Here is an 11,589-nt window from a genome sequence, read left to right on the forward strand (position 1 = left end):
TGTGTGTACAGTGATGTCGTGACACAGAGCTACACAGTGGGCCACCAGGGAACACACACACACATACGGCAGGATTACTACAGCTAGAATTACAGCTTCGTCGTGATATTCCATGTGCGTATCTGCTTCTATGACACACACTCTCAGATATGTCTGTCTGCAGGTGATGATTAATGCCAAAAGATGAGTAATTATGTCAGCAGATGTAAAACTGCATTTAAAGCAGATGATAAGAATATTACTGTTATATGGAAACAACACACTTTTTAAACATGGAAATATAATGGGGCCCAAAAGTCTGAGACCACATTGAAAATCTAGGGTTTTTCTTTCCTTTAAAATTGGAAATAAACAAAAGGGTTTTGAATTTTTTTTTCAATTTCAAAACAAAGAAAGTAAACGCACAATATCTTGAATATTTTTCTATTCAAGATTCTGCACTATTTTTAGGTCCCTATTAAGAAATGTTGTGATATTGACCACATGCTTTGTTCCAAAAAAAAAAACCCACAGATTTTCCTCATGCCTAATCTCTCCAAGTGAAGCATGATGCATGATCAGATGACTTGATCTAAAATGTATCATAAGGTTTTGCACAAACTTGTATAGTCCATACCAGCTTGAGTGCACGCTGACATTAAAGCAAAAAGGTGACGTACCAAACACTGTACAAAGAAACTCTGAAATTCATGTAAATATTTCAGAGATTCTACTTTTCACTCAGTAATATAACTTGTAATGAGAATCATTGCGGGTGGCACGGTGGTGTAGTGGTTAGCGCTGTTGCCTCACAGCAAGAAGGTCCGGGTTCGAGCCCCGTGGCCGGCGAGGGCCTTTCTGTGTGGAGTTTGCATGTTCTCCCCGTGTCTGCGTGGGTTTCCTCCAGGTGCTCCGGTTTCCCCCACAGTCCAAAGACATGCAGGTTAGGTTAACTGGTGACTCTAAATTGAGCGTAGGTGTGAATGTGAGTGTGAATGGTTGTCTGTGTCTATGCGTCAGCCCTGTGATGACCTGGCGACTTGTCCAGGGTGTACCCCGCCTTTCGCCCGTAGTCAGCTGGGATAGGCTCCAGCTTGCCTGCGACCCTGTAGAACAGGATAAAGTGGCTAGAGATGATGAGATGAGATGAGAATCGTTATAAATTAGAAAAGAATGTAAAATACAAGCTTTCAGACTTCTGGACCCCACTATATACTGTATATTCTGCATTTACAGTATCAGTCAAAAGTTTGGACACACCTTCTAATTCAATGTTTTCTTCATTTTTATTAAGTACAAGACACTTAATGTCTTAAAGTAATGATGGATGTCGTTTCTCTTTCCTTAGTTGAGCGGTTCTTGACATGATATGGATTACTACAGTTGGAGAATAGGGCTATTTACTGTATTTTTATTATTTACTGTTTACTCTTTGTTATTAAATGCATTAAGAAGGCAAGAAATTGCACTCATTAACTTTTGACGAGGCACACCTGTTAACTGAAAAGCATTCCAGGTGACTACCTCATGAAGCCGGTTAAGATAACGCCAATAGTGTGTAAAGCATCATCAAGGTAAACGCTGACTACTGTGAAGAATCTAAAATATGAAACGTTTTATTTTTTTCACACTTTTTTTGTTTACCACATCATTCCATATATGGGTGGCACGGTGGTGTAGTGGTTAGCACTGTCACCTCAGAGCAAGAAGGTTCTGGGTTCAAGTCCAGTGGCTGAGTGGGGTCTTTCTGTGCGGAGTTTGCATGTTCTCCCCGTGTCCACGTGGGTTTCCTCCGGGTGCTCCGGTTTTCCCCACAGTCCAAAGACATGCAGGTTAGGTTAACTGGTGAATCTAAATTGACCGTAGGTGTGAATGTGAGTGTGAATGGTTGTGTGTCTCTATGTGTCAGCCCTGTGATGATCTGGTGACTTGTCCAGGGTGTACCCGCCTCTCACCCATAGTCAGCTGGGATAGGCTCCAGCTTGCCCATGACCCTGCACAGGATAAGTGGCTATGGATGGACATAATTCCATATATGATCCATATCTTATTTCATAGTTTTGATGTCTTTAGTATTGTTCTACAATGTAGAAAATAGTCAAAATACAGGAAAACCTATTAAACCTTTGACTGGTACCGTATACATATAAAGGCACTACATCCATCCATCCATTATCTGTAACCGCTTATCCTGTGCAGGGTCGCGGGCAAGCTGGAGCCTATCCCAGCTGACTATGGGCGAGAGGCGGGGTACACCCAAGTCACCAGCTCATTGCAGGGCACTGCATCTCATCTGTTAAAATTTCTAAATGTCCAGTTACAGAAAATTCCTTGCTAAAGGTCCAGATAATGGAATACCAGTCACCTTTTAATGTTTAACCATTAAATATTAGTTTATGGCTGTAGTGTCACTGATGCGAGGAGAATTAATGCACACATCGCTGTCTAATTGTCTTTAAGCATTCTGTTTTCATCCACTTTAAACAGGCCATAATGTTAGTTCAAGAGACAGTAAATCAAATGAAAACTCTACAACTGTCTGTTCAAACTCTCCCCTTTGGGATCTAATCTGTACAAAGCTCTAGCTAGTCTCTGGTTCGATGAGCTGCCTTGAGTTAAATAATTGACATAAATGCATGTGAGAGGATCAGCTGCAACTGAAGATCTGCTACAGAAGCTGAATAAGTTTAAATTTTTAAAAACTGTCAAAAGCTTTACGATGACCAGGGGTGGGGGTTTTTCCCTATATTTATTGAGTCTGCTAGTGTATTTATTCAAACACTCAGTTCAGTGCACTGAACTACTTTGCTGGATCTGCATCCAGACTACTGTGAGCCAGTTGATGAACCCTGGATGAGCCTAAATGCTTTGTTAATCCTCTCCTGTCCAAAATATTTGGCGAAACCCTTGTATTAAAAAAGAGCAAGAAGATGCATGCACAAGTGTCTCAAATTCCAAAGGAATGAAAGTGCAGCAATGCAATGCGGCTTTCCACCTGGCACGGATGCACTAAACTTACTCCCAACTGGCTGGAGACACCATGCAGATACAGCCAGCCTATAAAATATTAACACTACTTGGGCCCCAAAAGCAAACCATGTCCACTACACAGCCTTCTCTTCTTCTGCAACTTTGATTCTTTTAATAGTGCTCTTTCTGAGCATGCAATATTAGCATACGGTCAATTCTGGGTTCGAATTATAAAAGGGCATTATTTGGTCTTATCACAGGAAATACAGCCAGTCCTGTAATGACGTGTTAATTATACATGTCGTCTTGTGCTCAGACAGAAGCCTGCATCTGCCAACCGCCTCCATTGTGTGCGATGGCTAAAAGCCAGCTTTCAGAAATTTACCGGATTGGTATTTCTAGTACTGTTTGAATAATGTGCATTCCAAAGATCTTATTTGCTACACAGTACAGTTTTACTTAATTATATTGCTGTACATTGTGCAAAGGTATATTAACCAGATCACAACTGATGAGTCGCGAGTGCTTATTCTGATAATTTTTAACCAGTGAGGCTCAATAGCAAGGAGCTCTTTCACCACTTATCATATTATCTGTCCTGAGTGAGGATCTCGTATTCCACCAGGGTCAGCTGTACGCTTACGCTTGTCTGTGTTTGTCTGCAGGTAGGCAGTCATTTTATATCAATCACAGGAACCCAGATAAATGTCGAAGGTGGCTTAATACCTGTCAAATACTTGTGTAATATTATATCACCCCCGAAAACAATCATTTGTGGAAAACAAAGCAAGTTGTATGATCTGGGCTTTTGTACAGCACATAACAGCCACGTTGAGAGTTTCACTTCCTGTCTCACTAGATATATAAAAAAGAACAATCCTCTTACAAAAATGCTCCTCATGTTGAGAAAGCCCAGTTCACCTGTAGGCTACAAAACATTGTACAGGGTTTCAAATTAACTGCAAGAAAAAGTGTGCTAAACAAAAACTTAGCAACAATAAAACACATTCAGGGATCTCTGGCCACAACAAAATATATAGCAGGTTGTCAGGTGTGCCTTTCTAAAGATGACTACAATACACTGTATGAAGCATAATTTGTTATTTTAATTACGCAACATAATCTGTAATATAGACTTAAGAAAAAAGTTTTTAAAAAGTGTGATGCGTGGGGGCGTCGTGGCTCAGGTGGATAAGGCGCTATACCATATATCCAGGGACCCAGGTTCGATTCTGATCTGAGGTCATTTCCCGATCCCTCCCCGTCTCTCTCTCTCCCACTCATTTCCTGTCCTGTCTCTACACTGTCCTATCTAATAAAGGTGAAAAAAGCCCCAAAAAATATATTTTAAAAAAAAGTGTGACAATCGGCCTCTGGCTTTCCTTGTATAAACAGATTAGGCTTAACTTATTATTCTTCTTGTTTTGTTCTCATGTCTGGGTTAGAATGTGTCTCATGAGTAAGGGAAGATTTTTAGCACAATTAGCACTATACAAAGTAATCAAACTCAACTAATCAAAAAAGCCTACTTTTCTCAAACTGCATTGTGATGATGTGTAACTCCATGATGTAAAATTCCACTTCCTAGTTACCTCCGCCAAGGAGGTTATGTTTTCGGTAGCGTTGGTTTGTTTGTTTGATGGTTTGTCTGTTAGCAACATTACGGAAAAAGTTATGAACGGATTGCTCTGAAATTTTTTTCCAGAGGTGTGACTGGGTACAAGTAACAATCCATTAAATTTTGGCGGTGATCCGGATCACCGTCTGGATCCTGGAATTTTTTAAAGGATTCTTGGCGGAGGTCTGCGCTCTCCGAGTGCTTTTCTAGTTCGAAACCGTTACTACAGTAGTCTAGTGACATCATCAGCAGGCATGGCAAATGATCCTCTTAAGGAATATAACTCTTGACTTAAAATACGAAGGCTCATCAAATGAAAATGAAAAGGAAGAAGGGACATCAATTTTACTGGACACATTTAATCTTTAACATGTACAATTCCATGTGCGCTAGCTAGCCAGCTAACCAATGGGCTATAAAGTGAGTATGGCTTCTTCTTCTTCTTCTTCTCTAGCGCAGGTATTTTCAACTTGTGGATCATTTTAGGTGCTAAATTCTTTCAGCTTAGCTTTAAGAGAAGAAGAGAGTGTTCCTGAGTTCAGTAAGTGGGTAATGCTCAATATGTTACTCAAAAAAGGTGGTACAATTATTTATTACGTATTAATATTTTTCAAATCGCATTGCACTAGAGTTTGCTTGGTTAAAATACATTGCGGGAGAACATCTCATACAGAGCAATCGCATTGAAAGTTTGATATATTGCTATGCAACATATGTTTATGCAAGTAGTTTGAAATTCAGTTTATTGAAGGTGCTGCAAATATCTTGCATGCAAATGTTTTTTTCTGTGCTGGAATGAGGTGGGCATACACCCTGCTCATTCATACTCAGGGTCAATTATCACAGCCAATTCACCTACTAGCCTATTTTTAGAAGGTGGAAGGAAACCTGAGAGCCCGGAAAAAACCTGCATGAACATGCAAAACTCCACACAGACAGTAACCCAAGTTCAGGATCAAATCTGGGACACTGGAGCTGTGTGGCAGCTGTGAGTGCTACCCATTTTTTTAAATTCAGAATAAAAATGTACCTAAAGTGCCCTTCACAATTATTGGCCCACCTTGTAAAGATCAGTAAAAAGGATGAGAAAAAAAATCCACCTTTTGTTGAATTACAGTGGTGCTTGAAAGTTTGTGAACCCTTTAGAATTTTCTATATTTCTGCATAAATATGACCTAAAACATCATCAGATTTTCACACAAGTCCTAAAAGTAGATAAAGAGAACCCAGTTAAACAAATGAGACAAAAATATTATACTTGGTCATTGATTTATTGAGGAAAATGATCCAATATTACATATCTGTGAGTGGCAAAAGTATGTGAACCTCTAGGATTAGCAGTTAATTTGAAGGTGAAATTAGAGTCAGGTGTTTTCAATCAATGGGATGACAATCAGGTGTGAGTGGGCACCCTGTTTTATTTAAAGAACAGGGATCTATCAAAGTCTGATCTTCACAACACATGTTGGTGGAAGTGTATCGTGGCATGAACATAGGAGATTTCTGAGGACCTCAGAAAAAGTGTTATTGATGCTCATCAGGCTGGAAAAGGTTACAAAACCATCTCTAAAGAGTTTGGACTCCACCAATCCACAGTCAGACAGATTGTGTACAAATGGAGGAAATTCAAGACCATTGTTACCCTCCCCAGGAGTGGTCGACCAACAAAGATCACTCCAAGAGCAAGGCGTGTAATAGTCGGCGAGGTCACAAAGGACCCCAGGGTAACTTCTAAGCAACTGAAGGCCTCTCTCACATTGGCTAATGTTCATGTTCATGAGTCTACCATCAGGAGAACACTGAACAACAATGGTGTGCATGGCAGGGTTGCAAGGAGAAAGCCACTGCTCTCCAAAAAGAACATTGCTGCTCATCTACAGTTTGCTAAAGATCACATGGACAAGCCAGAAGGCTATTGGAAAAATGTTTTGTGGATGGATGAGACCAAAATAGAACTTTTTGATTTAAATGAGAAGCATTATGTTTGGAGAAAGGAAAACACTACATTCCAGTATAAGAACCTTATCCTATCTGTGAAACATGGTGGTGGTAGTATCATGGTTTGGGCCTGTTGTGCTGCATCTGGGCCAGGACGGCTTGCCATCATTGATGGAACAATGAATTCTGAATTATACCAGCGAATTCTAAAGGAAAATGTCAGGACATCTGTCCATGAACTGAATCTCAAGAGAAGGTGGGTCATGCAGCAAGAAACAACCCTAAGCACACAAGTCGTTCTACCAAAGAATGGTTAAAGAAGAATAAAGTTAATGTTTTGGAATGGCCAAGTCAAAGTCCTGACCTTAATCCAATCGAAATGTTGTGGAAGGACGTGACGCGAGCAGTTCATGTGAGGAAACCCACCAACATCCCAGAGTTGAAGCTGTTCTGTACGGAGGAATGGGCTAAAATTCCTCCAAGCCGGTGTGCAGGACTGATCAACAGTTACCGGAAACGTTCAGTTGCAGTTATTGCTGCACAAGGGGGTCACACCAGATACCGAAAGCAAAGGTTCACATACTTTTGCTACTCACAGATATGTAATATTGGATCATTTTCCTCAATAAATAAATGACCAAGTATAATATTTTTGTCTCATTTGTTTAACTGGGTTCTCTTTATCTACATTTAGGACTTGTGTGAAAATCTGATGCTGTTTTAGGTCATATTTATGCAGAAATATAGAAATTTCTAAAGGGTTCACAAGCTTTCAAGCACCACTGTAGCATCATCTCACACTGAAAAAATAAGAAAAATCTGACCTTTAATTAAAATTAATTTATTCAGAGAAAAACATATCCCTCATTAAGAAATAATTATTTTCAACAAAAGCATGCCACTATCATTGGCACCCATCCATCCATCATCTGTAGCCACTTATCCTGTTCTACAGGGTCGAAGGTAAGCTGGAGCCTATCCCAGCTGACTATGGGTGAGAGGCAGGGTACACCCTGGACAAGTCGCCAGGTCATCACAGGGCTGATACATAGAGACAAACAACCATTCACACTCACATTCACACCTACGGTCAATTTAGAGCCACCAATTAGCCTAACCTGCATGTCTTTGGGGGAAACCGGAGCACCCGGAGGAAACCCACGCGGACACGGGGAAAACATGCAAACTCCACATAGAAAGGCCCTCGCTGCCGCTGGGCTCAAACCCAGGACCTTCTTGCTGTGAGGCAACAGTGCTAACCACTACACCACCGTGCCGCCCTATCACTGGCACCCTTGGAAATTATTTTACATTATATTACGTTATATTATGTAAATATATTACATTTATTCTATTTATTATTTATTTATTTTTTATTTATTCTTTTTTCAGATGATTTTATCTTCTATTTTTAGACATGTTTACTTCTTCTTTGATTCAGGAGCTTGGTAGCAAATTTGAATTTCCCTCCGGGGATTAATAAAGTGATTCTGATTCTGATATTATGTGGCATTTAGCGGACAACAAGTGCAAAAGTCAGGTACAAGAAGTGCTGAGTGTAATATTCTGCTGCAGTGCCAGCACTCAGCAAACAGCCAAGGAAACAATCCAACCATACAAATTAACTGACAAAGAGGAAAAAAACTCCACTGGCTAACCCCAGGCTAGACAGTCCACAACCTGGGTTGGTCTAGACCAGTACGCAATTATAGTGAACACAATGTAACTGAAGCATGTGTCCCATTTAAATTGCACATTTTTTAGTTGATTGGAGTGCGTAGGAACTTTCAAGCTGTAATCCATGACTAACTGGGGTACAAATATGAGGTGACACAGAGGCCAAATTCCCTTAGTTGGAGGGAAAATGGGAAAGATGACAGAACATACAAACCAAATGAGGGAGATGTGTGTTGACCTTCATAAGTCAGGGAATGGTTATTTTAAAAAAAAAAACTACTCCCCTGAAAATGTCAATTTCTACTGTTAGGGCAATAATTAAAAAAAAAATAAACAAAAAAAACTGGACACCAACTGGAAGTGTTATAATCTTGCCTGGAAGAGGACCCAAGTTTATTTTGCCCCATGTACAGTAAGGAGGAGGGTAAGAGAGGCCAAAAAAAAATCTCCAAGGATCACAGTTGGTGAATTACAATAAAAAGTAAAATCTTGGGGTTTCTAAGTCTCCAAAACCACCATCAGATGCCACTTCCATGCCAACAGATTATTGGAAAAAGCCTTTTCTGTCAGTTAACCACAAACGTAAGCACCTGAAGTTTGCAAAATCCTACTACAACTTTGACTGGAACCGTGTTCTATGGTCTGATGAAGCAAAACTGGAGCTTTTTGGCAATAAACACTCAAGGTGGGTTTGGTGTAAAAAGAAGGATGGCTATAATGAAAAGAACCTGATCCCAACTGTAAAATATGGTGGAAGTTCTGTGATGTTTTGGGGCCGTTTTTCCTCCAAAGGTCCTGGAAACCTTCATGGCATCCTGGACTCCATGAAACACCAGGACATTTTAAATCAAAATCTGGCTGTTTCTGCCAGGAAACTAAAACTGGGTCGTCACTGGATCTTCCAGCAGGACAATGATCTGAAGCATGTGTCCAAATCAACACACAGATGGTTCACTGACCACAGAATCAAGCTTCTGCCATGGCCATCTCAGTCACCTGACCTGAACCCCATTGAAAACCTGTGGGGTGAGCTGAAAAGGAGAGTGCACAAGATAGAGCCTCAGACCCTGGATGATCTCGAGAGATTGTGTAAAGAGGAATGGGCTCAGATGCCCTGCTCTGTATCTCCAACCTTATAAAATGTAATAGGAAACTCAGTGCTGTTTTACTGGCAAAGGGAGGTTGTACAAAGTATTAAATACAGGCATGCCAATAATAGTGGCATGTGTGTTTTTATTGAAAATAATAATTTCTTTATGAGGGATTTGTTTTTCTCTGAATAAATGTATTTCAATTAAAGATTGGATTTTTCTCATTTTTTCAGTGTGAGATGAAGCGACTTCTTCACCAAAAGGTGGATTTTTTTGAACCTTTTATACTAATCATTATGGGGGGGGTCAATAATAATGTACAACACTATATATAAATTTTAATTAAATTATACTGTATGTTGAGGCTATTTTATGGTAATTTCATAAGCAGAAATTATTTGTCAGCTTTGGTGGCCTGAAAACTTCAGTGCAAAACTGAAGAGGCGGAATTTATGCAGAAAACATGTTTTGAAGCATACATTAGATTTCAAGGTTCAAGACTGCCACACAACATTAGTTTTTGGTGGTAATGATGTGTGGTACAGCACAGCAATCAATAATAAACAACACCCTAAACAGTAAGGTATGGTGCTGCAGTGGTTAGCACTGTCACCTCACAGCAAGAAGGTTCTGGGTTCAAGCCCAGCGGCTGACGGGGGCCTTTCTGTGTGGAGTTTGCATGTTCTCCTCATGTCTGCATGGGTTTCCTCTGGGTGCTCCAGTTTCCCCCACAGTCCAAAGACATGCAGGTTAGTTCAATTGGCTACTAAATTGCCCATAGGTGTGTATGTGTAACCACCACTAGATGTGGGTTTGGGTCTCTCTGGCGTGCTATAATCACCCAAGAAAACTCATGGAAGCTAGTTGATGGCTTCCTGGATCATCGACCCTCAACTATGAGGATGGCGAGACGAAATGTGCATGGAGAAGAGTATGTGCATTAATGATTATACAAGATCGACAAAGTATAGATTGTGCAAACATTACAGCATGGAAGAAGGAAAATTCTTCAGCTGAAATATTTGATGTGCTGGGTGCGAGGGCATCAGAGGACATTTCTAAAGCTCTTTTCTGAATGTGTTTGGCATATAAGGATACACTGATGATACGTCATGGTCATGTTCATTTGAGATGGATGGAATATTTTAGCCTGTCTAAAATAAAAAAGATCTAATGGAGCGTGTCCACCTCCTCCATCCACAATGGGTTAATTTTTTGCATGCCTAAAATCCCCTTCCTCCCTCCTCCTTCTCCCTGACCTTGCAGAAAAATATTTCACACCAAATAAAATCTTTTTTTTAAATATATTTCACACTGAACCACGAGAAAAACACATTCGTCTTGCTGTTCGTGACATGTTCTAATCTGCCCTGCTATAACGCAGTCACACTGGGTGTCTATATGAGCAGAGGATGTAGTGCGCAACTGTAGGGAGCTCACAGTCATTTGGAATTCAGCCTGTGTGCGTGAGGCTGTTATTAAAACCGAGGTCAACTGGATTTCCTCACGCGAGCTCGATTGGTGCAAATGGATTGATGAATGTATTTATTTATTTATTTATTTATTTATTTTTTACATTTGTAAATGTTTTCATATAGAATGATATGGTCACGTGTCACGAAAACTGCCTCAGTATCCTGTTAGTCGTTTCCAATGACAGTGCTGGATAAGATTGCAAGGTGGAATGGACGGGGATCAAAGAAGTAATTTGCTATTTAAAGGATAATTATTCTAAGATAGCCAATTCATTCTGAGTTAAGCTCCCCCCCCCACAAGCTAGTATATCACTTACTCCGCCTTTGAGCTTCCCTGAGCCTGAGCATCTTCCCTCAGACATTTAGTTCATCTTGTGCTGACATTGTTATCAGTAAGCAAACTGAATTGAGCATCTTACCTTCTCCTGAGCCCGGCTGAGCCTCTTCTGGACGTTTTTGGCGAAAATGCCCGTCTTTATTTCTGCCATGGCTGCTCGGGGATTGAAACGGGGAGAGTGTTTCAGCACCTAGGACAGCGGAGGAGGAGGAGGCGGAGGAAGAGAAGGAGGAGGAGCTCTTAAAGCCACACCCCCACCTCAACCCCCGCATTACTGCTACACACAACCTGAACACCTCGAATTCCATTCAACAATACTGTTTTTAGTAATATATCAACAGAAAAGACCTTAATAGTTCAGATTTGCAAGTCTAGTCCGCCTCTCTCTCTCTCTCTCTCTCTCTCCTCTACGTCAGCAGTTATCCACAGTTTGGCTGCGTCCCAAATTGCAGCTTGTGCTACTCTACTCAAGAGCATGTCAGCTGTCCTCAGTCTTTTGGCACA

At 40.6% G+C, this 11,589-nt stretch overlaps 1 protein-coding gene across 1 annotated transcript in view; it reads right to left on the reverse strand.

Annotated features, from left to right (window-relative positions):
* amph (amphiphysin) overlaps positions 1-11,246 on the reverse strand; it is a 93,430-nt gene extending 82,184 nt beyond the window's left edge. The window contains exon 1 of the mRNA XM_060932406.1: positions 11,168-11,246. Coding sequence (XP_060788389.1) covers positions 11,168-11,236 — 69 coding nt within the window. The 5' untranslated portion in view covers positions 11,237-11,246. The remainder of the gene's footprint in view (positions 1-11,167) is intronic.
* Positions 11,247-11,589: the final 343 nt, after the last annotated feature.

The sequence above is a fragment of the Neoarius graeffei genome, chromosome 1 (assembly GCF_027579695.1).
Source record: "Neoarius graeffei isolate fNeoGra1 chromosome 1, fNeoGra1.pri, whole genome shotgun sequence".
NCBI classification, from domain to species: domain Eukaryota; kingdom Metazoa; phylum Chordata; class Actinopteri; order Siluriformes; family Ariidae; genus Neoarius; species Neoarius graeffei.